This window comes from Rhinatrema bivittatum, chromosome 6 (genome assembly GCF_901001135.1).
Source record: "Rhinatrema bivittatum chromosome 6, aRhiBiv1.1, whole genome shotgun sequence".
NCBI classification, from domain to species: domain Eukaryota; kingdom Metazoa; phylum Chordata; class Amphibia; order Gymnophiona; family Rhinatrematidae; genus Rhinatrema; species Rhinatrema bivittatum.
Window position 1 is genome coordinate 111,422,481 of NC_042620.1, and position 25,691 is coordinate 111,448,171.

Genomic DNA, 25,691 nt, shown 5'->3' on the forward strand with positions numbered 1-25,691 from the left:
ATGGGGCACCCTTGGACTTTCCAACATGACAATGATCCGAAACATAAGGCCAGGTCGACCCTTCAGTAGCTGCAGTAGAAGAAAGTGAAGGTTCTGGAGTGGCCATCACAGTCTCCTGACCTCAACACCATTGAGCCAATTTGGGGAGAACTCAAAACATGCAGTTCATGCTAGACAACCAAAGAATTTACAGGATCTGGAGGCTTTTTGCCAAGAGGAACGGGCAGCTTTACCTCATGATAAAATAAAGGGCCTCATTCACAACTATCACAAAAGACTGCAAACCATCATTGATGCAAAGGGGGTAATACACATTATTTGAACTAAGGTTATGTAAACTTTTTAACAGGACCATTTTATTATTTCTCTTATTTCTGTTGTTTGTGTATTGATTGTGCTATTCTGGATTCATAATAGTTTAATTTGAAACACTTTAAAATAACAGACATGTTTTGTCTGATCACTCGTGTTTTCTTAAAATGCTACACATCTTATAAATTATGCCAGGGGTATATAAACTTATGAGCACATCTGTGTGTGTGTATATATATATGTGTGTGTATGTATATATATGTGTGTGTGTGTGTATGTATATATATACACACACACACATATATATATATGTGTGTGTGTGTATGTGTATATATATATGTATGTATATATATACACACACACACATATATATATATGTGTGTGTGTATGTGTATATATATATATGTATATATATATATACATACACACACACACATATATATACAGAGAGAGAGATAAAACCTTACAATGTATATTGATGGACATTATAGAATGAAAGAATAAGAAGCGTCTGGTTTCTTGTTGTGTGTACTCTTTCTGTACTAGGATGGGAAGTTCTCAGTCTGCAGGTTTATCCACAGATTTGGGTTCGGCAGGGCTTGCACTGCAGATGGCTATGAGAGGAAGATCTGTTGCTGTCACTGGTCCAGGAAAATGAAACGTGAAGCAGGATGGAGGCAATGCTCCCTCTAATTTAGAAAGGCTATGTGCGCAAACATATTTTCTTTTGTGCATCTTTTTTTAAGCTGAGCTCAGATTTGTGCGCTATGAGCCAGTGTAATGGAAATAATTTCGGGATTTCTCGTGCATGCAATATTTTCCCGTGTGTGCAGGATTCCCGACCTATGTGCCCACGCACATACACAGCTTAGCGGGAACTGTGGGTGGGGTGATATTAAATATACAGCATTGCTATTACAACTGAAAAACGAGAAGCATCTGATGCCAATTTGCATTTCCCTTTATTTTGTGGTAGTGGAACCTGTGCTTTTATTATTGCTTAAAACTGAATCTCAAATGGAAAGGTTTGGGAACAGATATAATAATTTTGTGATTCATTAGGTAATATTTATCTATAATCTGAATCTATATATCTATATTTTACAAAATGGAAACATAAGTTCATGGTTTTTCATAGCATGATCATATATCTAGACAATATTTGACGATATGAGATGATTTATGTGTCTGTTGATTGCCAAATGTATTATAGTTACAAGATCAAGCTATGAAAAAGAATGCAACTGTTGTTTTCCCACATTGTAAGACAGAGAGGGTAATTTTATAACAACCTGCATTAAGTTCACTTTGAAAATTACCCAAAATAAGACATTCAAACTAACCCCCAAGAAGTTACAATAATTCTTTGTAGGTTGTAACTTGTGTATGCTACTTAAGATTTTAAAAAGCATAATCGATTTTTAAAAGCTGGGCGCACTCCAAAATCAGGAGACGTGCGCACATCTAGCACATTGCAGGTCCACCGGATTTTATAAGCTGCCCACATGCGCGCACAAGTATCAATGCACGACCATCTCGTATCGGGGGGGGGGGGGGGGGGAAGGGGTGGAATGTGGGCGGGGCATGGTCATTCCAGGGTAGGGCCAAGAGATATGTGTGCAAGTAGCTACGCGCTTGGCCATGCTCCCAAGTATATTTGAGTGTTAATACACTTCTGCTATGGAGGAGGTATAAGGCTTTATAAAACTATTTCCTGGCATGTATGAAGTGTATGAGGGGCTTGGCTTGGCTGGAGTGGGGAGTACAGGCTAAAGGACGAGGGAAGAGTGGAGGACCTAGCTCTAGACTGGGCAAACTGGTGGACGAACTGGTGAAACTGGATGTGCATGTGTTATAAAATTCCCTGTGTGTCCCAAAGCCAGTGTACACTGCTGTGCATGCAGAAACTTAAAATTAGGAATACACATGCGGGCGCCAGGGCTATTTGATAACATGCATGCAGGATATAAAATTGCCATATATCTGGCCGTGCACCCTTATACACATATATATGTACGCCTGTGCACGTTTGAAAGTTATCATCTATGTGTGTAAAATTATACGAAAAATCCCAACTCTGCCTTAACCGCGCTCCCGGAATTCTGCTTTTATGTGCACATAACCCAATTTTGTGCATACTTTTTTATGTGCATATTTTTTTATATGCAGGAACCCCTTGTAATTTTACAAGGAGTCATTTCTGCGTATATAAACTCAGAAATGGCTTAAATTACTTCCTTAAAGTGTAGAAGCTTCAGGCTTGTTTATATGTTGTATGATATAAGCTAGTCTCACAGATGACATGTTCCCACAATCGCTTCTATTTATCTCCTCGTATCTATCAATCTTTGCTCCAGTGTCTATTGTTCACAAATAGTATTGTCCTATTTTGCCCTGATCTACAGCTCAAGTTCCATAAAGCTTGTGAGCAAGGTTCTTATTGTCTGGCATTCTTGTCTGTCTTTTTGTCCTGTGGTACATGGGTTATCTTTTGGTCTGGATAATACAGTCCCTAGATTCTGTCAGAAGGGAGTTCAGCCTGGCCATTTGCTATGATGCACTTCTAGTTGGTTTTTTGTTTTTTTGTTTTTTTTTATAGTTGACTAAACAGCTTTCAATTAGGTTCTTAGAATTAAAACATAAAATGGAGCTTTCCCTTCTATCCTTTCTTGTTTAAAAGTTAGACAGAATCCTTTGCTATTGATAAGACGTGGCATAGGGCCAGTTCCCTGAAGCGGGTCAAGGCTTGTCATGACCTGGGCACTATATCTTGAATGTTGTTACTATTGGGCTGGAGTGCCCCCAGGCTGTCATCCTTCCTGTACACAGAGGCCCTTCTGATGCTTCCTCCTCTCCCAGGTTACACACTGACTGGTTTACTGCCCCAAGGCCAGGGGCTGGAGACACATGAAGCCCCTTGCATCCGTCCATAGACTGTGGTGCTGCTTTTACACTCTGGTCAAAATAAAAAGCTGAGCAGCTACCAGACATGCTAAAGAGGATAAGTAAACTATGAATGATATTACAGTTGATGCCCTGTATTCTACAATGTAATGTACATATGTCCTGGATAATTAGGGAGTGTTTCATGACAATTAGGCCTTTCATGCATCATTTATTTGTTTGGTAGACTTATACATCACTTATATATAGCCATACTATGATTTAAGTATTTGTGCACTACTTGTTTCTTCTATTTTCAAGTCCTATAAACTTGGCTTAGGGACCTGTTAACTAAAGAGTATTAACACTGATGCTGGCGCTGGTTAAAAGCATGCATTACCGCTTAACAAGCATTAACATGGTGTTAATTTTAATAGGCAGGGTTTGCCATTTGCACATTAAAAATTTAAATGGACTAATATGCAAAATATGCAGAATAGTTAATTTAAATATAATACACATCATGTTAATGCACACATCTACATTAATACCAACATTAATGCAAAACTGGAGTTCGAGAGACGGGAGGTTTTTGCGTTCAGCGGGTGCCTTAATGTGCATTTTTAGTGTGCATGATTGCAGTGTGCTAAATGCACTGTTCAGTAAAATCTTTATGCCATTAGTAAACAGCGCGTTATGTACAAAAGTAACACATGTTAAAACACGCCTTTTAATGCATTTTAGCAAATAGCCCGTAAGTTAACTGATTTAAAATATTTGATTAATCTCAACTTGGTATTTAGTCAGATGTAGTAGATACACATCACTTAACTGAAATGCATATCAAGCAAATAAAAGTAAGCACTCATTCCTGCACTAAATAGTTGCATGCTGTGGTCTACTGTATCAATTTTTGCATTACAATTTTATTTGTGAATATCAAAATCCATATATTGAACTCAATTTTTTTCTCAAACCTCTTCCTCCTTCCCAGTGAGTACGTGAAAGTACATTAAACATTTATTACACTAACATGTTTTATCCTACTTGACGACACAGTATATTATATCTAATATAACATATTATGCTCTTAAGGGACAATTTGCAAACCCTTCACATGGAGACATGGCCCACGGGTACTTTTTACTCATGGATTTTGTGCCAGTTATCAAAGAAAACGTCTGCACTTTTGCTTTTGTGCCTGCGGACATGTGCACCTGCTTTATGTGTGGGATTATTTTCATGGCAAGTAACATGCGTAGATTTGAATATGCAGTCGGTGAGGTGAATTTTTCAAAATGTTGCACGCGTCTGTCAGTTAAGGACACAGCACCCGCTTCGCGTTTGTAGCGCTCAGTACCGCAATACGCGATCTGACCGCACTGCTAGCAGCTGTCAACTCAAGCAACAGCATGACGGCAAGACTGTCAGTATAGCGAATAATAAATCAGGTCATAATTTCGTCCGCATTTATTCATGCCGAGTCACCCTGAAGAAGGAGCCGTATAGCTCCGAAACACCGCGATGTTGGCTTGCATCTCAGAAGAATAGTGGACATCCACAGATAAGTGTGATTTACATGACGATAGCTTTCATTAGAATCGTTCATCATAACTATAAGTGACCTAATGATTGAAACAACCCAAAAGTATATAGGGTTCATCTTCACGATCGCTATATAATTCAAAATGGCTACGTATATCTCCAATGAGTTCTTTGAAGTAGCAAGTCAAGATTTATGTTGTATTAATTTATACATGCTACTACGTGGGTCTTTTTATTATAGTGCGGGGTAGAGATACGCATATTTTATAAAACAAGCATATATCATACACGCTAGTTTTAAAATACTAGCATAGATCTGCTTGTTGCCATATACATGTGATTATGCCACGTCTATTTGATTGAAAGTTATCCTCTATGCTTATCAGATTCCTTCCCGGACCCCTGACCTGAGTGACAGCCTTGAATGTCTTCTCCCTATGTGGATAAAAGTCTGTGCAAATTTTAGCCACTTAAGGAAGGGCAATTTTCAGCTGATTTATGTGCAGAAATTGATATTTACCAGCATAAACGGCTTTGACAATGATCCTCTTCATGTTTTAAGATTTGAAACTGCTGATATAAAATTCTGTTTTTCACACAGAAATATATCTCATAGCAATTGCTGCTAATTACAATTTGTAGATTATAGAGCAATGAATACCCTTTGCAGTAAATACAGCATGTTACCATTCGCATTTTCGTTTCAGAAATCATACTAAAGATGTCAGAGGGAAAGTCCTTGTACAAATTATGAATATAGGTAGTTTGAGGGAGAGAGGGGTTTTAGAAATAATTTTAAATGCACAATGTCAATTAGCCTGGTAACATTTGTCAAGTTTTTGCCAGAGACTGCTACTGTGAGAAGAAACATTTTCTCAGCCTCTGGCTGGATTTGCTCTTTTCCGCGTAATGACAGTGTGGGCCTGCAAGCCAGGAAACAGTGAAGCATGGTGTCCATATCCATGACTTCCTGAATTGAAGAAAGAGTGTGCTCAGCATCTGGAGAAAAGGAGGCTCCCTTTACCAGCCCGTTTCCTGTAAGCTAAATTGGAGGACCTCGTCCATGCAAATAGATTTCAAAATTGAGCCTGCCCTTTGACTGTCTCTATAATTACACTGATCTCTCTGTATTTTATTTGGCTGCCGGAGCAGTTAACCCTGGTGGTGGCGCGAGCAGGCCTCGCCATGTGAATACAGCCTTGTTTAGAGGAGCCTGTACGAAGGACCTCATTACAATACGCTTTAACTGATCTTAAAACTCTTGCATGTTAGATCATGTTGATTAAGACCATAAGAAGACATTTTATATCCTTAGGTACAGATAATAAAGATGTATTGGCTGCAGAGAAATGTCCCTTTTATAGCTTTGATGTAATCGACATCTGTCAACAGAATGAATTTGCTTTTGTCTAGTTTCAAGGGCTCTTGTCCTTCTGCTTTGCTCAATCAGTTTTGTCTCCCGCCTCAGGCATTCCGCTGTGTTGTTCTGTTCCTTAGCAAATGCACAAGTTATTGTTCATGAAATGTGATCTTTGCTTCTGTCACAAGGGTTATTTAGAACTGGAAAAGAAAACCTTTTTAATCTTTCACTTTTTAATTTAGGCACGTGCTCTAAAGTAATAAGGAACGAAATTTGAAACAAGTATTGTAAGAATGCACATTTAGAAAGTTGTCCTTCTACAGTAGAGCATCTTTTATCCATAATGATCCATTATCCAGGAAAAAAAAACCCAGGGTCACTGGGACATGTTCCATTATCCAGAATGGAGGATGTCCTGTTAATTACCTGACTTCGCCCCCACCGTCACAAACTGTGGCCCAGCTGGTGGGTCCAGTGCTTTGCTGATCCTTTACTCCTGCCACCTTTCCCCTCCCATGCAATTCACGGTTTCAACTCAACTGTGAACTGCCATAGATTAATTGCAAAGCACCATGCACTTCAAACAGGTAAACTGAGACGGAGAACCTCATGGGAGGGAGAGGTGAGAGGAGCAGCGGGTTAGGCTAGGAGGGTTGGGGAATGGCCTCGGCCCTGACCATTGCAGCTAAAAGCTAACTGTACTTGTATTATTTACATTTCTGTAATAAGATACCATACAATATTTGTTTGAGTGTTTCAGTTAATCTGTATATCATTTCATTTTTATAGGGGTATATGGAATGTAAGCTGAGGAATTCTATCCTGGTTTAGCAAGCAATTACTCACTGCAGGATGTGCAGGCGAGCGGGTTCATGCCAGGATGTAGGGGTGGGGGGGGGAGGGGCGGGGGAGTGAGGACCTGACCCCACTATGCCGGCATCCTCCCCTCTCATGCACTCCCCCCCCCCCCCCCCCCGTGACCTAGTGCTATCTGTAAAGGGTAAGGATTGCACAGGAAGTCGGACACAAACTTCTCCCTGGTGTAAAATATCCTGCAGTAACCCACCTCTTGGGGAAATTGTGTGCCAGGTAATGCACTTTAGTAAACATGGGAATAATGGCCAAATAGCTCGTCCCTCTATTTACATATTTTGCATATATTTGGTCACAGTAAATTTTACTGCGGCCGCGTTTGCACTAAATGGAGTGGTTTGTGCCCTTCATTAACAACTTAGTAATGGGGACGGTTTTAACCACATGGGGTGAAAATGGCACATGGGCTGCTTAATATGGGAAACTACAAATCAGCGATTTGTTTGTACCGAGTATTCAAGTAACTTGGCTGAAATTTCAGTGTAGACTTGCCTACCTTTTGACATCCTCAGGTGTGACTGCCCAGTGCTTTATATGCTGAGGGCTTTTGATTCCCTGTCACATGATGCTGTCTGACTAATCATAAGGCTTGATTTGCTTCCTGTGAACCATTCGGTGAGCTGAAATGAATATTCCTTGGGAGCTTCTTACTCTTGGTGATTGTGTACGGTAATAAGAAACAGAAAAAGCTCATTCTGATAATGCACGCTAAAGTAAAAGGGAACAGGTGCCCTCCACAGTCAGCCATATTCTCACACAATTCAGTTGTTGCAGAGGACACATTTCAAAGTGGTTTGCTAGGTAAAAAGCGTTTTTCCTTCCCATTACTCGGCTGTCTGACATTGACCCCCCTCCCTCGGTGTAGCTAAAAGTTTCACCGTGAGCGGAGGCGTAACGGGGGAGTGGTTTAGGGAGGGAGGAGGGAGGAAAGAACAGATTTCATTTTCAAATCTACGCATGATATTTTTAATGAAAAAAAAACAAAAACGGGGGCCCAGGGAAAATGCGTTGCTAAGGTAATGTACAGGAGTCTTTTACCTGCAGCAAGCTTCAAGGTGAAAGCACTCCTATGTTTTTGCTTTGAAAAGTAGTGCAGAGTCCACAGATAAAAAGTACTGTGGGGGGGATTTGTCAGCAGTGTGGACAGTTTGTAAAGTTCTCCCCCTAAAGGCAATTAATTATCTTAGACACGTAAAAGAATTTCATGCAAAGCAAATAAAATATTCTCTCGCTCTCTCTCTATTTTTTTTTTTTTTACCAGAAAATAATCTGATACTAATTTTAATATCTTGAAAAATGGTTTTGTTAATTAGGCTTAATATATTGACTCTGTTATATATAGTTTGTATATTTTATACATATTATATATATATATATATATATATATAACATTTTTTTTAAAGTAGTTAATTTACAGTTGCTCTTGCTGTTCCAAATGTATTCTTATACCGTGTTGGAAAAACACCAGGTTTCAGTTTGGCAGTTTCCTGCTTTACCTTCCTGACATGTTATGAAGTTTTCCAAAACAAAAAAAACCAATGGCTGAATTCAAGGGCGTAAAAGCATTTGCTCAATAATTTCTCAATACGAATAATTAACTTTAAGCATCTGATGAAGAGACCAATGTACTAAACTGCAGTAATAGCAATGCAAGTCTTGGCACAGGCATTTAACATGAGATATCTAATCCAAGTGGTTATCATGCAGTAATGGCACTGTTAACACACGCAAACTAACTTTGTACTTAATACAAAATCTCTGCTAATCAGGTAATGAGATGCAAAAGTATGCTAAACAGCTCATCACCTATTAAAACTGTGAAAAATAAGGTGCATTGAAACACACACAGTGTAATGCACATGCATTAATGCAAGAAACATTTCCCGAGACCCCCTTGGGGAAGGGTAGTTAAGTTTTTGTGTTACTGTCCACATTGACATGCATACTTTACTGTCTGCGATAATGCGTGCTTTATTTACATCTTATTAACAGTTAACATGTGCCTTAAACACCGCATTAACACACATTAATGGCCAATGTTAATGCAAGTTAGTACTTCAGCCTCTTAAATTTTAAATTGCTACCTGTCCCTGAAAATATGCAATCATCATTTTTAATTTATTGTAAAACAGTGTGTAAAATACTAATTTGGAAGTTACAATAAACATTTCCCTTTAACTACATCTTGGTCAGAGGATAAAACAAATTTAAATGAATAAATCATATTAACCCAGGGTCATTCATAGTGATACTGATAAGATAAGTTCCTGCACAGGCAGGTGAAATAAAAGCATCTCATTATGTACTGGAGCATGTATGATCAGAGAACGATTAATAGGACCCTCGATTAGAGCTAATAAGTAAAGTTGGCATCAAGTGGTACAGAATTAGTTGCAGTGCATCGCATCTGTCACTTCTCAGGTCAACCTTCCAGCATAAGAATTCAAAAAGATCTTTTCATGGAATGCAAGCTCAGATAATTTTATCAAAAAGCCCAGCACATTTTGATAAATAGATGAATATTGCAAATAGGAATTATAGCCAAAGAAACATGGAGGGAACTTGACAATTTTAAAAGAGATTCTACAACATGGACTGGACAATGTTACTCCTCTGGGTACAAGAGCAGAGTTTGATAGTTACCCTCTCTTTAGGTTGTGACGCTATTTTGATGACGGTGGTAGGCCTGTTTTGTGGTTCCACAATGAGTCTTTATATTACCTACAGTACCTGCAAGTAATCTGCTTTGAAATGTCTGAAAGGTGGAATATAAATCAAATAAATACATAGAATAGTTTTGTACCCAAGACAACAGAATTTTTGTTTTTATAGACAATGCACCAGATAGATACAAAAAAATATTTTATAAACTAAGAGATAAGATACATTATTTCAGTGCATGAGCTTCTGAGATCACATATAGTCCTTCTTCAGATGTGACAAGTTACCTATAAAAAGAAGGGGACTTATATTGTCTTAAAAGCTCATGTACGGCATTATTCTTTTATTATTTTTATCTTGGTCCAATAAGGTATTGCAGCCTACAAAGGTTCCAGTTTTTCCCAGAATCAGTTTTGCTACTAAAACTCTGCAATACATGATTACACGTGGTAATAGTTAATATCTATTTAGATTTTACTATCTAAAATCAAGCCTTTTTTTTTTTTTTTAAGAAATGCAATACTTTTAATTATTATAATAGTTTCAGTTTTATTTTCTTTTAAAGACTAGCATAGCCAGAAGACAGGTAGTCGCTCAGTTTTCATAGATGTTTTTTTTTTATTGCTTCTCATGGGAGTCCAGAGAAACCCAAACATATTTGGTTCCGTCCCCTCTGACCTTCTCCCCCACAAGAAAGAAATCCTAGAGAGGATCTGCTACGAGCTGGAGTTTAACAGAGATGAAGAAAACACTTAGAACCTTTTCAAAGTGAGTCAGGCCAAGTGTGAGAAGGAGACTGGTAAAGATACGGCCAATTGTTGCTGTCTGTGATGATTGATGATGTTGCTGTATCAAATTAGCTATGAACATGCTACTTCAGAGTAGCTTTAAGAATCCTAAAAATACTTTCTTTATAAAGGAAGTGCGGGGGATGCTTTCAGATTAATGTTTCTGTGTTTTAACCCAAGCTGGACCATAGATCCAAATTGCATTACTCTGACCATGTGACTTTCAATACTGAGAATGCAAAATAAAAATGTCCTCTCTTCATTTTATTAGTTTGTTTTGCCCATGTTAACAAGTTTGGTAAATTGACTTTGCAACCTTACTTATTACCCTTCAGTTTGGGTATTCATCCATTAACTCTGTGTACCCTATAGAGTCAGGATATATGCTTTTTTTCATTTGTAGCAAGTAGTTGCTGATCAAATAACAATTTGTCACTTTTTAATAACCTAATACCAGATTTATGCCTTGGACATAACTTGCATTATTTTCAAAATGTTGCTCAAGTTAAATAAGGCAGCATTATTGCAAATGTTTTGTACAATTTTCTGTAGCATAGTAATTTTAAGGCAAGGTTTTTGCATTAATTTTGAAGTAAGCACAATTAAAAATAATAATAATAATAATTTTGCAAACAGAGTGCTTGCAGTTTTGCAGGATTTTTCAGATTTGCTGCTCCCATCCTATAATATGGCCCGCAGGATAGTTTTGTAGTCTGGGAAAATTTGGTTATAATCCATGCCTCCTGTTTCATGCAGCTGATTTTTCAACATTTAGCGGAAAGTGTTAGTAAATTCTAAGGCAGATTTTTAAAAATTCTGAAGCAATTATATTGAAAAATTTGTATATATTTGCATATTAAAAATGTAAATTTTAAAAACTTTATAAAATGTTATTTCCTGCCAATTTATTATGTTCTTTCTTGGGAGGGGGGAGGGAAGAGACCTTAGTGATTGTACTGGGAAGGTAAGAGAAGGATAGAACAAAAGGGAAAGGATCTAGGGAAAAGGGAGACAGGGTATCTGAGGAGGATAATGAAGAAAGAATCTCAGGCAGGAGAAGTAGAGTGATAGAGGATGGGAGGATAAAAGGAGGAGAGGATGGGGGAAGCAGGGAGTAAAGGGAATGAGTGGAGGGGGAGGTAAGGACGAGGGAGGAAAAAGAGGATCAAGAGAGAAAGGAATGATTCACTCACACCCTTCCTTTTAAAACCAATCTTGTCTTTCACACTCCTTATTCAGAGCCCCTCCAATCCCCACACTCTCTATCCAGACTCTCTGATTCCCTCCCTCACACCTCCATAACACTCCCCCCCCCCCCACCCCCCGATCTTCTCACTTGCTCGTCCCACACACACCCCTGCTTGGTCACCTCGCTCTTTCTCTGAATCACCCCCCACCTCTGATCCCCTCGCACTCCACAGCCTCTCCGATTCCCTCACTTCCTACTGTTCTTCTGATTGCCTCACTCTCTCTTCACTCCTTAGTTATCCCTTCAATCATAACCAAACTCCTCTCTGATTCACTCATACCCCACAGCACCACCGATCTCTACACTCTTCCCCCCTGCAGCCTATCTGATCCTCTTATTCAATCTTTTTTGCCCCCACCACTCATTCTCTTACTTAAGAACATAAGAAAATGCCATACTGGGTCAGACCAAGGCTCCATCAAGCCCAGCATCCTGTTTCCAACAGTGGCCAATCCAGGCCATAAGAACCTGGCAAGTACCCAAAAACTAAGTCTATTCCATGTAACCATTGCTAATGGCTGTGGCTATTCTCTAAGTGAAAATAGCAGGTAATGGACTTCTCCTCCAAGAACTTATCCAATCCTTTTTTAAACACAGCTACACTAACTGCACTAACCACATCCTCTGGCAACAAATTCCCCACTGATCACCATCCCCTCCTGCTTGTTTCCAGTCCCTTTTTCATGGCCTCTCCCTGCCACACCACCTCCAGTCCCTCCATTCAGGCTTCTTCCCACCTCCTCTTATTTATTCTCCCTTCCCTCATACTCGCCATCCGATTCCATCATTGATTCTTGCCCCCGCAGCACCCATCCCCCTCACTCTCTTGGCTCTCCTCCAATCCCTTCACGTACCCTCCCATCCCGGCTTGTTTGCAGCACAACAGCAGTGCAGTGATTCAAGCTGCATCCCCCCCCCCCCCTTACTTCCTGAGGCCTGCTGTCGTGCAGTGAACCACGAGGGCCACCATAGGACTGCATGAATCAAAGCGCAGCAGGCTCGGACTGACACAGAGGAGGAGGAGGCCCTACAATGCGGTCCTGGGATCACACTGGGGGGGGGGGGAGTGCGGCAGTAGGAGAGAAATATGAGGGTCGCTACTGCCCTCCCTCTTACTCCTATGGAAACTCCAACCCTCCAGGCTCTTATGGTGATTTCATAGGGAATGGCGAATTCTGCAGGAATGGTCAAATTTTGTGGCCCTTCCTGCAGTTGCGGAGTCATGGGAGACCCAGAGGCCTGGGTTACAATGAATTCATGAATTGACATAGAAAGCTTGTTTCATAATGTATTTTCAGGTAGCAATTTTGGAGGGCTCGCCTTGTTTGCAAGGTGCATCAGCTCTCTTGGCTTGCATATGTGGCAAGCAGTTATCAAAAAGAAACCATGTGTGCTGTTTCCCCTCTGAAAATCAGGAAGCAAAGCACATGAGCTAAAACTGCCCACCGGCTTTTTACTTCCTGTTGGCATGGATGACTGAGCAGGGGCAAAAATAGCGCCTATGCGTTTGTAAACCACATGCACATGTGCCATTTCCCTCCTTTGACCTAAACATCCCCCTCCCCTTTCCAGGGACAGCTCTTTTTTACTGAGCTGAAAGCATACATGCTATGGAGGCCCTAACATATACTGTAGCTGAACAGAGAGCGGTAATTGTCAGCCTGACTATTTCACCCTGCTAAATTGCTATTCACTCTTCCCGGGTTAATGACTTCCAAAATTGTCAGGTTGCCCTTGCTAGAGGGAAATTTTCACAGCCATTTCAATGGGTACAATGGTACTTTTCCCACAGAAATGGGCTTTTCAAAGACTGCCCGCCCAGTACGCAGGTAAGCTTACGCGCGTCAGGTCTGTATGAGCGAATCTTTTACCTGCAGTGGTAAAAGGCTTTGTGCTTGCAGCTTTTGCCATTATTGACAAGCATCTGTTCAATTAACGTATCCTCTGTGGGACAAAACCTGTGGCCACTTTTTTTTTTTTTTTTACCCGCAAACTTTGCACCAGTTTTGAAAGAAAAGCGTGCTCTGAAGCTTGCCGCGGGCTCAGAGTAGCTGTGGGCGTTTGCCCCTACGTTTTGCATGGACACTTTTTTTCCATGGAAGGTAACACGCAGCAATTTGAAAATGCAAGCTCTGCACACGTTGACCTAAACACAGCCCTGGGAACGCCTCCTCTCAGTGCGGCTTGTCATGCAGCAGCATGCATGCTTTTTAGCCGTAGAGAATTAGAGGCAATTTTCAGCCAGCCAATTTAGGGAAATGAAATCACTTTCAAATTAGCCGCATAAATGGCTTTCAAAATTGTCTTGTAAAAATGTTTGTGTAATCTGATTATATGGTCAGGTCTTAAACTTGCACTGGCAGCCTAACCTTTAGGCTTCTGATAAACTTAAAGGTAGATCATATCTTTTGATAGACTGTTTAAGCTTAGCAATGTTGCAGTGATAAATAACATTTTACCAGGTTTTTTTTTTTGTCTCCTTACAGGCTGTGTGACTGGCTGTCAGAGAGTTTTCTCCTCACAAGTCAATCATATCTGCTTACCCAGGCACTTAAGCATTCAACAAAGGAGATATTTCTTTTTCCGGAGACAAAGAAGTTCCACATCCTGTACAGTTTGGCCAGCTACGGTTTCCTTAGCTCATCCAGTTCCAGAGGTACTGTAATGTCTACTCTCTGATTCTTTTCCTGTCAATATAAAGGTTGACTGCACTAGTGATAAAGTGCATTAAAACCCTGGCAGCTGGAAGCCTTGAATTGGTGGGTTACCTGGACTTGGGGTCTGCAGTCTCATCAATTGTGTAATACTTCCACCCTGCAGCTTGACTCAAAAAATGGAACAGATGTTACCGCTGATCTACCATCTCTAACTTACAAGCAGTAATGGCATGCAGGTCATACTACTTTTATGATGATTTTTTTTTTTTTTAAACTTTAGTGTTTTTGGAACACAGTTATAATCCATTTGTGCAGCATCATCAAGGTGATAAGGGATAACAAGAAGAGAGCCACACCGTTTCTCCTAAAGCTGAACTTTTACATGCCCTTATTGACTCTTTTTGTGTCAGTACCATGTTGCTGGCTGCTCTACTTTCAGTGCCTTTTTTAATGACCCTGGGCCATTTGACAAATTGTTTTAGCAAAATGAAGCAAGTTGTACTAGTGAAAACCATAAAAGATACAGTGGAACGATGCGCAGAAAGCACACCAGAAGGGAAATTAAAAAAACAAAATTGTGTGCTGAGATAATAATTAAAGTGGACTGATTGTGTGAAAAATAAATAAGGAAAAGATCTTAACAGAGTGGATACAGTCCACAGACTGTTTTCAATTAAAACTATTTCAACGTAAGATGTTGTGTGTTGGACTATATCCACATTGTGAAAACCATGACAGATTTTTGGAGTAATAGTTCTGACAGATTGTGCCTGGTGGTGTTTCAAGGCTGCTGCAAGCACTACATCATATCAGAATCTTATTGCTACTGTTTCATGAATAATGTCTCAAAAAAAAGTTTAGGAATGAATTTGCATAGGAGTTCCACGCCTAAAAGTAGCTTACATTGTAGCAATTTTCAAAAGCCCATTTATGCACGTAAAGTCCATCTGCGCACGTGAAACCCAGTTTTACGAGCTAAAATCCTTTTGAAAATTTCCTCCTATGAGGCTGATGCAATATTTGTACATAGAAAATGGGCACGCGATGCAATGTTTAAATGAGGGGGTCATGCTAAAAAGGAGACGCTAGGGAAAATTGTGCGTCCCTAGCACCTCCTCTGCATTGGGCGCACAGGGGAGAGAGGGGGCTGTCACGAGCGGGTTGGGTAAACGGACGCTCAGTATGAGCATCTGTATTCTCCTGCTCCCGGCACAATAACATGCACAAGATACAAGACCTGGTCCGTGTATCTTGTGCATTTATATTGGGTGCCCAGAATGAATTATTATTATTTTTCTTACCTGAATCTGCTTTATTTTATTTATTTATTTATTTTATTGTTTTCTATACCGGCTTTCACGACCAAAGGTTGCATCAAGTCGGTTTACATTTAACAAGTCGTGCATTGAACAATGAACTAGAGCTATTGAACTAGTGCAGAAAGTAATAGTTTCAATGAACAAGGAAGATTACAACTGGGAGAGGAGGAAAAAGAGAGAACAGGGGCAGGAATATTTACATAGTAAAACGCATTTACAGAGAATATTTACATAATAAGCAATATTGGATCAGTGTCTAGAAGACACTGATCCAATATTGCTTTCTGTGGTTCCTCCTACATAGTATTGCTACGATACTAATAGGAGGAATCACAGAATGCAGGGTTTTTTGTTTTTATGAATGAGCCCTTGAGCATGGCATAGCTTTACCGCCAGTCTCAGGCTGGCATAAAATTTGCAGTGTTGCAATAGGGGCATTGGCCGCGTGGGAAAATTTTTGCATCGCGAGAATTTGTTAATAGCCTCGTCTACATGGAGTTTACAGGTGATGAGCGCCATTAGCTACGCGGTGGTTTGGGCGCACTAATCCCCCTGTTGCATCGGGGGTTATGGACCCACGTCTGAAACGCGCATCCAATCACGTGTTGAGCCGTGCGCTAGCCGCAGAGCATGGTATTGCGGTCGTCTCCATTGGGCATAGATTTACTCATCTCCCCTAGTCATGGAGCTGTGGAAAAGCAAGACGAGTTCGCCCGCAGACATCACTCACAGGGGGATTTATCATCCCGCCACGAGTACAGCGGAATGATGGCCCGCGGGAAAGAAAAAAAAAGGGGCAATAGTGTGCAGCCGGCCGCACACTGTCGCCCCCATAGCGCCACGGGAAAAGGTGGTGGTGTTTCCCATGGTGCTGCCGGGCCATAACCCTGCCCAAACCCCGTCCACTCTCCTCCTCTTCTCCTGTTTTAAATTGTACCGCCGCAATAATGGCACATCGCAGTTTACAAAATATCCCTGTTAGTTTGCTTTGTTTTTGTTTTTTTTTTAGTATTTTTGTAAACTAGTTGTGCAATTAATTGGCCCAGTATACCTATTTCTTAGCATCCCTGCAGACTGATCAACAAAAAATACTTAGCAAAACAGGAGTCAGGCTTTGTCTGCAGAAATAAAGCCTCAGACCTGTACACCAAGGTTTATCTGGGCTGAGTGGACCCTGCCGTCCTTAGAAGAATACTGCCAATGGGAAGCAGGTACAAATAGCCCCAGAAATACATTAAGATAGATTCGGACTCCTTTTACAGATTTCATCGGCCCAGAAATTTGGACCATGGACAGGGTACTGCTGCCGTGTTCCAAAATTAAAACAAAAAACCCTAAATACTTGCATGCTGTTATTGACACAGATCTGCTGTGCAAGAGGTTTCATGTCCTCCCCAGTCCTCTGCAACGTAGCTACCCCCACCTCTGAAAAGAAAAACAGGCTAGCTCATTAAAGTATTCAGGATCCAAACCCTGCGGCAACGAAAAACTGGTATCGGTAGATGGCTGCTCTGGAACTCATCATCTCTGGCAGTGAATCTGCACTGCAGCTGAGATGCAGGTACGCATTCGGACATAGTTCCTATCGTTGACCGACTCCGCGGGCCTGTAGGGATGTTGGTCTCGGTGTGGGGACAGTTTTTTTGCAAAGCAGGAAATCCGATTCTCTTCTAGTCGTCACACCCACCACAATGAAAATGTCGTCTTCTCCTGCTGCTCTTGAAAGTTTCTCAGAATGTGAGTTCCTTTCTCCTTTCTTTGTTCTTCCTCTTCCTGCCTTGCTTGAAACCGTGATCATTCGAGCACTGTCAAGCAATGACTAAACGGAGAATGGCTGTATTACCCAGTAGGGAAAATGAAGGGGATACTGGCAAGAGGATATTGTTCTCTTTGCCTCCCAAAATATATGTTTTATTTATGATAGAATGAGGTTGAACATTCTCTGAATGTAAACATGGACTGGTTCACCCTGGCCCGCTTAGCACATCAAGCCCTGACTCCAGACTGTGGACCCTGGAAAATGTAATTGGTGATTAAACGTGCAAATATCCTGCCATTTTCTTTTGTTTTGCGTGCTGATTTGAAGGAGCTGGCTGGGGGAGGTCGAGGCTAGATCAGCTGTGAGCTGCCAGGGCAGGAATAAAAGAAAGGTGGGACCGCAGCAGGGAGGGGTGATGAGCTTTATAAGAGAGGAGAAGGGCAGGAGGGCTTAAGCAGGCTTCCAGCTTATTTGTATTTACTTTAAGAATTTCAGTTTACTTTTAACAAACTTCTTAGAGCAACGCAGTCCACGCAGTAGTCATCTGTTCTGAAATGTACTGTCATGTGTGTAGGTTCTCCGACGTGAGACCCATGTTTCAAGCGTTTAACATCTTCATTGCTTCCCTTGGTGCAATGAGCGATGCCACTGAGGCGGGGCTGGGATAGGGTCCTGAATGAGCCACCATCTCTGAAGTGGAAAAAAAAACAAACCCCTCTGCATATTTTAAGAAGAAATTACTGCAGTTTCAATTAAACATTTCTGTATATTTCTAGCCTTCTGGTCTTCTTTTACAATTCTTTTTTTCCACCAGGCAAATTGGCTTGGCCATCGTTAGCAAGGATCCTCCCTGGGCCTGTCTTTAAATATCCAGACCTTGGGGATCTGGACTCTTAGCGGTAATCTGAAAACTGCCCACAGTGGGGCAAAGTCTACGCGTACGTTTTTACCTGCGAACCTCACTCTCATTTTCAAAGTGTGTGTGTGTGTGCTTTTTTCCTTTGCAGATTATCCCAGGAAAAAACTACTCACATGCGTTTACATCTGTGACTTTGTCTGGGTAGTTTTTTTCCAAGAAAAAAAAAAAAAAAGCACATACTTTTGAAAATTCAAACACCCTTCCCAGCCCCCGCGCTCAGGAACGCCTTCTCCCGCTGGAGGGGAACGTGCAAGCATTAGAGGTCCTGCGTGCCTACTTTCACCTGCATACAGGGCAGGCAAATTTCTAAAAGCCCATTATCATGGGTAAGGCAGGGTTTTACCCTCAGGGTAAAGGGAAGATATAGTTAAAAGAAAACCAACAAAGTGGTTGGGTAGAGCTCTAACTTGCATAAAACTAATAAATGCAGTCTCTTAGGATTACTGACATGCCTTCTTCCCTTGTTTCATGAGACTGAGAGAAAGACCATCGTTATTAACCAGAAACTGAGAACACGCAATTCAAGTTAAACAAGGCCAATGGCAAATCCAGTCTCTATTATCAAAGCAAAGTCAAGTGCATATTTTCTTCAAAGTCACAACTTTGGTTTTGTTGACGTGGTCGATTGTTTGCTAAGAAACCTTAGCAGTTAGGTTTTCTTTTGGAACAAGTAAGTGCTATTACATTTGAAGGTCCCAAATTGCTCCATTTTGCTGTAATAAATAAATAGTGTGTTTTTTGCTTCCTATGAACAAATTAGGGTGAGGAGCCTGGTTAGCGAAAAGACACTTTGTTGTCTCTGTTATATATATTTAAATAAAGTAAAGTAAGGCATCCGGCTTATTTATTTATATTCCGTTGTTTTTTTTAGCCACTTCACAGTGGATTACATTCAGATACTGTAGGTATTTCCCTGTTCCCAGAGGGTTTACAATCTAAGGGCCTCATTTACTAAGTATTTTTTCCATAGACACAGAATGAGAGAAAAGACTTAGTAAATCAGGCCCTAACCCCTACGTTCATCAAAATGCTGTAAATATAGTGGAAATAGCACCTGGTTAGGCTAATTTTCTGCTCCCACATCGCATAGGTGATTTCTGCATTGCACAATACATTGCATTGCACAATACATTTATCGCACCAGCGCTATTTTTCACACTGCATGCTGAGTACACTACAGGCATATTACTGATAGGAAAGGTATTTAAATGGCGGTTCAGGCTGCATAGCAAAATGATACATGACCTGAGGGTGAAGTGGGGTTTGAACCCTGGTTCTCAGACCCCCAGCTCTAACCACTATGCTACTCCTTGGCACTGTGTTCCACTGTTGGGGCTATGTCATGCAGCTCAGCAGAAACTGCAGCCTCTTCAATTCCTTCCTAAAATAAAGAATAATTGTCATTTCTGAGCTATTTTAAATGGGTCTGAATATCTGAAAACAGATAGATGGGCATGTGGAGTTACATAAATTTCTTTTTTTCCTGTTCCTTAATTTTTCAGTGCATGTTCAACAGGGCATTTTTTCAGATCCCCCAAAACTAATGGGTAGTCATATTGAAAATGGAGCACACAGCACGGAGATTTCTGAAAGACAGAATAAGTGTTGCAAAAATATATCATCATACCAACAATTACCGTGTGTTCCCTGTACAGTCACCATAAGCTCAAGAAGTGTAAAAAAAAAAAAAAAAAAAAAAAAAGGACAAAACATTACAATTACTGGTAGGTTTTTGCCATTTAAATAAGATTTGAGTGCAGTTTGAGATAACACACTTAGTCATTTTGATTCACAAAAAATGAAAACATATTTACTATAGTTTTCTGTATGAGACAAAGAATATGGATAGTCCAGAAAAAAGTGTGTATAATGGATTTCAAGGGAGTTGACAGCTAGATTGTAATAACTTTACCTCAAATTCAAGCCTATTATATAGCTCTTTTGAATAAGCGTTGTGCTGCTTCCTAGCCATTTTAAGCATAACACTGATCTCTGTATTAAAACGGCACATAGTTTTTATTCTTTCTCCTTCACTGTTTGCCATATTTATTATTGGTATTATTGATCAGCGTTTTGAAAGTTTTGATGTTTGCCATCGTGATGATGGCAAGATCCACTAAGAAAAAAAAATGCAGGGTTTTTCCCTTTTTTTTTTCTTTTTTAAACTAGGACTCTTCTCTTGGGCTTTCCGTACTGTACAGTTGACAGAGTTTCCAAGTCAGTAGTAACTGGGCAATGTTAAGTTCAAAAGGGCAGTGGAAGAAACACTGAGGCAGCCTTGAGGGTTTTCCTGATGGCTTAGGAAGGTCGCTTCTAGAACTGAAAGGGCAAGCTGCCATGAAGCAGGAGGCACTATCTGAGAAAATGATCCCATTGTCGTGCTCGGCTTTCTGATCCTCATTTCCAATCCTTTTTTTCTCCCAGCACATAAAGAAGCCAGACTATGTGACGACAGGCATTGTACCAGACTGGGGAGACCACATAGAAATTAAGAATGAAGATCAGATTCAAGGGCTTCGTCGGGCTTGTCGGCTGGCTCGTCACGTTTTACTCCAGGCTGGGAAGAGTTTAAAGGTAACAGGCGCATATGTACGATTTGGGTGGCTTTACCATTTTTTACTCTCATGTGCCTCTAATTTGTTTTAAATTTACTATAGCCCGAAAGGACTGACCTAGTCACCTTTGAAACTGAATTCATGCATATTGTGAATTCATCTTTTACTATATGAGCCATTTCATATTATAACAATCTGTATGACACATTTTTAATCTTACAGTATAGCACTGAATTTCACCAAACTACATACACGTAGCCATCACATTGGAGAAAAACACTTCCAGCCTCCGTATATCTTTTACTTCATTTTTTAGGTTGGCATGACAACTGAAGAAATAGATGCTTTAATCCATCAGGAAACAATTGATCATAATGCTTATCCATCACCTTTACGCTATGGAGGCTTCCCAAAATCTGTTTGCACCTCTGTAAACAATGTGTTATGTCACGGTATTCCTGACAGGTATTTATCATTTTTAAGCTGGGCATATTTTATTACAGGGAAATGAAATGTGAAATCTGGTTAATATTTCTAGCAGATGTCCAGGTGGCTTATTTGAGAGACTCACCTGGAAGCTAAGTGCAAGTAGCATTCAACATGGGGTCCATGGTACCAACTTCCCAAAAAAGCCACACGAGATGGTGGTGCTTGGATAAATGCCTATAGGTAAAAGATAAGGGTTTTGTAGATTTTGGCAAAATGCAAGCGTATCTTTTTAACAAACAGTATAATTTTGAAAATGAGGTAGTAATTTGAGCTAATAGAAATTGGAATTATCGGTGATAGTTTCATTGTTTGCAAAGAACCACGTGCTAATCAATGGAGCAGATAATAAAAGAAGCAGATATTCTTGCATTGGTAACAGAATTTGAGTTAGCTGCAGCTCCTTAAATTATACTTAATTGCACTTGCTCTTTTGAGCAGCCAAGATCTGAAGATTACCAATGGCTATTTTCTCCCATTTTAAGAAAATTATCTTTGTTTACTGATTTTTGCATCTTGAGTTATTAGATGTTTGTTTCTATATTTTTTTTTAATCCAATTGAAGACTCTCCATCGCTATTTATTTTCCTGTTTTTATTTCAGCCGGGCTCTTCAGGATGGAGATCTCATCAACATTGATGTCACAGTGAGTAATTCATATAAAAAATAGTCTTTGATCAACTTTAAAATTACTGTAGGAAGAATCGTAGATTGGAAATGTAGAATGCATAGATGATTAGTGCTGTTTATTTCTAAGCCATGGCACGGGCAGCTGTGTTTTTTTTTTTAGTTTTTATTTTTTTGTGTGTGGGTTTTTTTTTTTTTTTTTGCTTTTAAGGCTGTTTATTCCAAGTAGACCAAGGCCTGACTTGAATTTAGGGCTGAAATCAGATGAACTGAGATCAATGTTGGCCTAAGTGAAATGTCAGCCCAATCCTGCTATGTGTCATGTTTTTGAGAAGGTGTAATTGTTATTGATCCACTGTGTAGTTAATGCAGAGCACCACAGTACTGAGCAGCTGCTGAAGCCAGATATGTATGAGATGAGCTAACATGAACAAAGCCAGCATTTTTCCTTCACTCTGGCGAGATTGATCTTCCTCTTCCTGCTGATTTTGAGTAGGGCCTGTCATTATCTTACTCTGTCATTACAAGCTACATTGGCCTGTGTATGTCAGTCTATTTGGACAGCAGCAACCCTTTTGCTTGCAGTCTTCCCTACATTTATTAAAATCTCGGAAGGTAGGCATTGTGCAGTGCTCCATTTCTGGTTTAGGAGACTTTAACCCTTTACTGATTTAAACAAATCTCTAGATATAGCTCTAGATATATAGTCTGGTATTAGCATAGCTGAATTTGTTGAAATGTTCAATATTTTGGTTTAAATAAATAGTCAAATAAATTGAGTAAGAAATTGCTGGTGCTAACAACTCTCTGTAATGACCAAAGTATTTCCTTTTAATAGAACTGAGATTAGTTGAGGGTTTTAGTTTAATTTTTCTTCCAATTATGTTTTCAGAACTTCTGGTTGTTATTTCTAGTGTTTTGACAATTCATCACAATGGAATATAAGCAGCTGTTTAAATGATGAAATAGGTAGAGTGGAGAGATGAAATAGGTACATGGAGAGAAGCTCTTGTAGCCTGAAAGGAACCATATGACTTTTTTTTTTTCTATTCCTGTGGATCTTGAATTTGCTTCTTCCATCTTCATTTGTAATCCAAATTCAGCTACGATTTTTATCCTAGCCTCCCATTCTCTGGTGAACGTGCGCACTCTGTATTTTTGCAGTGCGGTTGCTCTTCAGCCAGTTTCTTTTCAGAATATACAAAAAATAATGTAGGATGTGTTCTGTTAGTATCAAAATAATCTTGCACGATTGGAAATCCCACTGATGAAAGAATAAATGAATAAACAGTTGTGTCTCTGATTAGGTTATGTATCTAAATTATGCTCTTATTACAGAGACAATTCCCTGTTTCTGTGAACAGAGGGCGAGAAATAAGTAAAATTGACATAAACCTGCTGAAAAATAGTCAGTTGTGTAGTTGATAAATGGTGCTTGAACCTCACTGCTTAAACACCATCATAAGGACAGAGAGAGCAGTCTGTGCCATTTTTTCTTTAATATAACTAGAAGCTTGTGCAGGATAGACCCAGTGCTGCAAAATTCCTGCAAAACAGTGGTTGAAGATTTGGAGAGATTTGTCCGTCAGCGCTTACTCCCATGTTGCAAAAGACATATTTCGACTGGCCAGAGATGCCACCCTCTGCATTGATTTTTGCACACCTCGAAATTTCACGTAACTGAGATCTATTCATATCTTTTCTCTTTTCACGCAAGGCCTCTTTTTATTGCTCATTCTCAGATGACTCTTATTAGCAACTCATTTTGTAGTTCCTTGTACTTTTTTTTTTTTTTTTTTCCATCTTCTTAAACCTTCCCCCACCCCAGCCCTCTACTTCCCACAACATCAGTGTCTCAGTAACCTCCAGTGTCTTGGAGTGAAGGCTGCAGTTCCACAAAAAGTAGTGATTGCGATGTTCTCTGCAGAGCCACACAGGTCAACGTAAGAGCTGCAGTGGTCTTCTCAACGCTGGCCAGCCTGAGGAGCAAGGTCTTAAGCTGGCAACAGTACCTTATTCCGTAAACAGGAAGTGATGCGATGGGACAGCAGTGCTCACTGTCATTCAGAAGCCCCAGGTTCCGAGTATTCTTCAGATTTGCATTCTGGGTGCGGTTTGGGGTGGAATCATTTCAGGGGTCCCTTTAAATAAAGTAGTATGCTTGCCACATTAGTCCCCTTGAATGCAGAAAAAGGGAGGTCATTTTGTAACACCCACATAGTGGTAAAGTCTCTGCGTGTACACAGCACATGCAGATTGACCAAGGATTTTCACAGTGAATTTATGTGCATGAGTTTGCTTTGAAAATCCTCAGGTGGTGAATAGCTGAGTGCGCACACAGCTTACCTTGCAGGAAGCTGCACCTGCTCTAGATGGGGCACAGCTTGTGCAGGGTGACTTCAGGGTGTACTTTTACAGTCTAAAAGCATACGCAGAAGTGGCAGCTCTGCCCCCACCAGGATGCCTCTCCCTCAGTGCCTGTAAAAGTAAATGCAAAACCAGGCTACGTGCACTGAGCCCACGTTAATTTTAGAACATAGAACTGGGCTTTGAAAATCACCCTCCCGCAAAGATAAACAAGTTGGATTTAGATTTTACCTTTAATTCCCTTTGGGGCAGATTTTCAAAGGGGTACACGCGTAAGATACGCGTGTACCCCCCGAAAACCTGCCCCAAGTTCCCCCTGCGCGCGCCGAGCCTATGTTGAATAGGCTTGGCAGCGCGCGCAAGTCCCGAGGCTTTCCTGGGGGGCGTGTCGGGGGCGTGTCACGGTGGCGCCTCATCCGGGGGTGGGGCCACGGGCGTGGTTCTGGCCCGGGGGCGTGGCCGAGGCCTCCGAAACTGCTCCCGGGCTGGGAAATCGCGCAGCCGGCGAGCGCGAGTTACGCCTGCCTCGGGCAGGAGTAACTTGTCAAACAAAGGTGGGAGGGGGGGTTTAGATAGGGCTGAGGGGGTGGGTTAGGTAGGGGAAGGGAGGGGAACGTGTGGGGGGGGTGGAAGGAAAGTTCCCTCCGAGGCTGCTCTGATTTCGGAGCGGCCTTGGAGGGAACGGAGGCAGGCTGCGCGGCTCGGCGCACACAGGCTGCCGATTTTGCACAGCCTTGCATGCGCCGACTGCGGATTTTAAAGGATATGAGTGGCTATGCACGTATTTATTAAAATCCGGCGTACTCTTGTTTGCGCCTGGTGCGCGAACCACAGTACGCACGGGCGTACTTTTTAAAAATCTGCCCCTTTATGAGCCCAAGCTAAAGGCGAGTTATATTCAGGTACCATCAGCCTTCCCCTTTCCCAGAGAACCTGCAATCAAGCTATTTTATACCAGAGGTAATAGTGCATCAGGGACAGAAGCAGGATTTGAACCCTGGCTTCCCTGCTTCTCAGCCCACTTCTCTAACCGCCAGGCTGCTCCTCAGTTCAATATGTTTTTATTGGAGCGACTGAATATATTTGTGAAATCGTTCTTAGCTCATTCTACACTGACCTGGGGAAGGGAGCATAGCTCCTGAAGCCTAGTCACAGATATATAGCATTAAGATAGTCCAATAAAAAAAAGGTGAAACCCCCCCCCCCCCCCCCACAATTTCTTTTTTGACCTTTTATTTCCAGTGGACCTGTTAGGAGCCTGTATGCATCACTGTCTGTATCACTTTATGGTGCACATCAGATTTGCTCACGGCAGCCTTCATCGTCTTCTG

The 25,691-nt window shown here is 40.9% G+C and overlaps 1 protein-coding gene across 3 annotated transcripts in view; it reads left to right on the forward strand.

Annotated features, from left to right (window-relative positions):
* METAP1D (methionyl aminopeptidase type 1D, mitochondrial) overlaps nucleotides 1-25,691 on the forward strand; it is a 154,041-nt gene that overhangs the window by 56,476 nt on the left and 71,874 nt on the right. For 2 of the 3 annotated variants that reach the window (XM_029605789.1, XM_029605791.1), the window contains exons 2-5: nucleotides 14,158-14,327; nucleotides 20,750-20,899; nucleotides 21,197-21,345; nucleotides 21,970-22,012. In XM_029605789.1, the coding sequence (XP_029461649.1) occupies nucleotides 14,158-14,327; nucleotides 20,750-20,899; nucleotides 21,197-21,345; nucleotides 21,970-22,012 (512 nt within the window). Of the gene's footprint in view, nucleotides 1-7,635; nucleotides 7,775-14,157; nucleotides 14,328-20,749; nucleotides 20,900-21,196; nucleotides 21,346-21,969; nucleotides 22,013-25,691 lie in introns of those variants that run through there. The other variant, XM_029605790.1, reaches the window with a different exon arrangement.